This window comes from Rhagoletis pomonella, unplaced genomic scaffold (genome assembly GCF_013731165.1).
Source record: "Rhagoletis pomonella isolate Grant_MI unplaced genomic scaffold, Rhpom_1.0 Rhpom_scaffold_00361, whole genome shotgun sequence".
NCBI classification, from domain to species: domain Eukaryota; kingdom Metazoa; phylum Arthropoda; class Insecta; order Diptera; family Tephritidae; genus Rhagoletis; species Rhagoletis pomonella.
In genome coordinates this window covers 88512-91877 of record NW_023458915.1, presented here as the reverse complement: position 1 = coordinate 91877, position 3366 = coordinate 88512, and the positions used below count along the sequence as shown (strand labels likewise).

At 33.3% G+C, this 3366-nt stretch overlaps 1 protein-coding gene across 1 annotated transcript; it reads right to left on the bottom strand.

Moving 5' to 3' along the window:
* Positions 1 to 18: 18 nt before the first annotated feature.
* Positions 19 to 2882, bottom strand: LOC118750692 (dynein heavy chain 5, axonemal-like). The gene is made up of 2 exons (XM_036485423.1): positions 2306 to 2882; positions 19 to 188 (listed from the first exon to the last, which is right to left on the bottom strand). The coding sequence occupies exons 1-2, from the start codon at positions 2867 to 2869 to the stop codon at positions 45 to 47; spliced, it is 708 nt and encodes a 235-aa protein (XP_036341316.1). The 5' UTR covers positions 2870 to 2882; the 3' UTR covers positions 19 to 44.
* Between the last annotated feature and the right edge of the window lie 484 nt (positions 2883 to 3366).

Sequence of the window (3366 nt, the reverse complement as noted above, 5' to 3'; positions counted from 1 at the left end):
TAAAATTATTTCAAGCTATTCCAATAGATTAATTACAGTACTAGTTAATTTTCAATGAAAATAAAATATAAAACACGAACCTTAACCATAAGTGATGAGGTTCTCTCGGAAGTGTTGTAAAATTGAGAAACGCTGTAGATGAGTCGCACAGTTTGGAGTAAGCTGAGTATCGATTGTTTCATGCATACCTTTTGAATAAAAGTAAGAAGAAGAATCATTTCATAAAACTTTGTTGAATAAAAAATATTTGGTTGTAAAAAAGGTATTTAGCAATGCTCCCATATGAGTGTTTCCATAAAAATGTAAACCGAAAATGCAAGTATGTAAATGGGCTCAAGCGGCTTTATAAATTTAAATTTCGTATTCAGATGGCGAAAAAGGTTATGAAAACGCGAAACGGTGGAGAGAAGAACTGAAACAAATAATTTTTAAGCAAAAAATAAAACCGACTTCAAATCTCGTATAATAATTTAGGAGTACCGTTAATTTTTTCATGATCCAGTGATGGGATCTAATCCATATTAGTATGGGACCACTTCTGAGCCACTACCTTTCCGATGCAAAAAGAATTCGGTTGACGTGGTCCAAAGTTATGCGGTAACACACATAAAAAGAAAAATATTCTGACGAATTGATAACCTCCTCCTTTTTTGGAAGTCGGTTAAAAATTAAATTATATATGTGGGATATTCTTAATGAACGTAACCTCCATCCTGCCAGTTTTTCTTTAGCTTGAATTTTTTTTTTGAAATATGTAAAATTCATTAACAAAAAAAAAGATTTCCAATGTCGAGTGGCAAAATAACGCTAGTGTCAATTTCAAGGTCATTTCGTGGCCAATCTTATAAGAGCCATTCTTTTTTAAGTCGGACGGATTTCGGACGAATTTTTTTCTTCTTTTTTTTCTTCGGAGATATGATCTGTCAAAGTTTCCTTTTTTTCGTGATTCTGACTAATCATGTACTTCTTTTGATCGTTATATCTGGGGTTCTGCTGATAGTAGAGACTTCATCTTAACGTCATTTTAAATCTAAGAACCATTTAACATTTCTATATATAAGATGGTACTTTTTCAAAAAAATCTCAAAAAATATAGTACATTTCAAATATATATAGTATTTTTTTAAGAAAAAGGAAAATTGCTTTTTAAGTATATATCTTTTTTCTGTCTTATGCATTTCCTCTATAAAAAATATATTTCTTTGAAAGTATCATATGCTTTATCGCTATAAATATATAAATTAATGTAAATCCAAAGTTAATTTTTTAGTAGTGAGATATTCGCTTTATCTCTCTCATCTCACCATTTCAAAATCTTAATAGAAAAAACTCTTTCTGTGGATGCCGAAGTTGCAGGAATAGAGAAATCGGTAAATCTTTCTAAGTATTTTTAAAAATGATGCGATTTTTGATCTGTGGACCCTTTGTTTTAAAGTATATTTATTTTAGTCATAATATTTCAATATAAATGTCATCCTTTTTAAAACATTTCTTTCTTACAAATTACTGAAATATATTTATATTTATAATTGAAGAAATTAAGTAGTTTTGCATACTATATATTTTTTTCCAACAGTATATATAGTACGCAGACCCAAAAAATAGTACAATACTATATTTTATAGTACGGTTGGCAACCCTAGGGAGAGATAACGTACAAAAAGAATACCACATGTATTACTTGAAAAAATATTGTGGGGGAAAAGTCTGTTACGTCCTTTATCACATTTTAATTCAAAATTAAACCAAGAACGAAATGCTTCTGATTAAAAATGAATTGGTTCCGTTATTTGACTTTATTTCAAGAAAGGAAAAATTCACAGGATTCACAGAGTTTTGCTTATTTTTACATGTAGTCTGAAACCACTTCTGTTTTCTCACGTCCGTTATGACCTCCTCTTCATCGATTTTCCCGACACCGGGGTATGATTTATTTAACTCTAAAGTCGTACGAATGTTACGTCCGACATCATGGAAACACCCATATGTATGTATATATGTATAAAACATATACATAGCACCCTATGCGCTAAAATAAGGACTTTCAAAATTTTAAAATAATTTTAGGAGTCGCTACCAAGTTGTGAAAAAATTGGAATTAAACTTGCAATTGCTCTAAATTGGTATTGATAATTCATTATTCGATAACAATAACTATCAAATTATAATATTTTCAAACGCCGGTAGGGACCCCTAAAGATTATTTTCAAATTTTTTAATTTTTTTTTTCGTGGATGTATTTCATTTATTGGAAAATTGATATTCATATTTTATTAACCAAAATTTATTACTGCACGACACCTACCGGATCGTCCAAATACAAAGAGTGGCAGCAAGTTTCCATAGCCTGAATGAATTTCGAATTATCACGCGCTTCATTATAGCAAAATGTTATCTTTCGATCGGTCTCTTTCCACACGCGCATAACCCGCGATCCAGCCAAAAAGAGGCAGTGCAACGTATATTGCACCTCACGGTCCTGCAAATGTGCCAACAGTTGCGAAAATAACGCACCACGCTTCTTCCAGTACTCCAACTCATCCTGCGGGCCGCTCGAGTCATTCTCCTTGCGTAACTGTTCACTTTCACCTAGTATCTTCATGATACCCTTTATCCAGTTATTTACACGCTCTTCCAGCTGCCCACAAAACTCCTGATTCTTTGCCATATCCTTGACCTCCTCAACGTGTTCGATCTTCTCAAACATATCACATTTATCGTCGAATATATTCACATGATCGCACACTTGCTCACAAACACGCAGAGCACTGCAGAAGGACCTTAGGCCCGGCAGCAATTGTCCTTTTATCAGACCGCAGCTAACATCCTCTTCATCGCCTTCCAAGCTGGGAAAAGCCAATGCCTGCATGAAGACATATTCGACGATGCGCTCAATCGAGGTGACCAGACCGATGTTTTTGGCATCGATAACACCGCAGTATCTGAGTGGGAACATAAGAATCGGATCCATAATAGATACAAAAAAAAATATATATAATAACCAATCACAACATTTGGGGGTCATATTGTGAGAGAATCATTTGAGAAAGTGCGATATGATTGCAGAGTGAAGCCCAAGTATATATGTATGTACATATGTATGTATGTACGTTTGAGCGGTTTAATTTAAACCAACCTCCCCAATTTTTACAAATTCGAAGAAACTTGTGTTAAACCTATGGGACCTACATATGTAGTAACATTCATTGCTTAAAATATATTTTAATTTACCGGTTTGATATGCCTTGCAAGCATGATTCATTCAAGAACTAAAAGTCTAGTTAGTCTAGACTTAACTTACGTGTGGACGATACGCCAACTCAGCCAGAAGCGAAAATATTTTGTTTTTGTATTTTCATTTTCAGC

Excerpts from the sequence above, each read along its gene's own strand:
- LOC118750692 (XM_036485423.1), bottom strand. The coding sequence starts at position 2,869 with ATGCAGGCATTGGCTTTTCCCAGCTTGGAAGGCGATGAAGAGGATGTT. Across the intron at positions 189-2,305 it reads CTTTGTATTTGGACGATCCG|GTATGCATGAAACAATCGAT; the intron begins GTAGGTGTCGTG and ends TTTATTCAAAAG.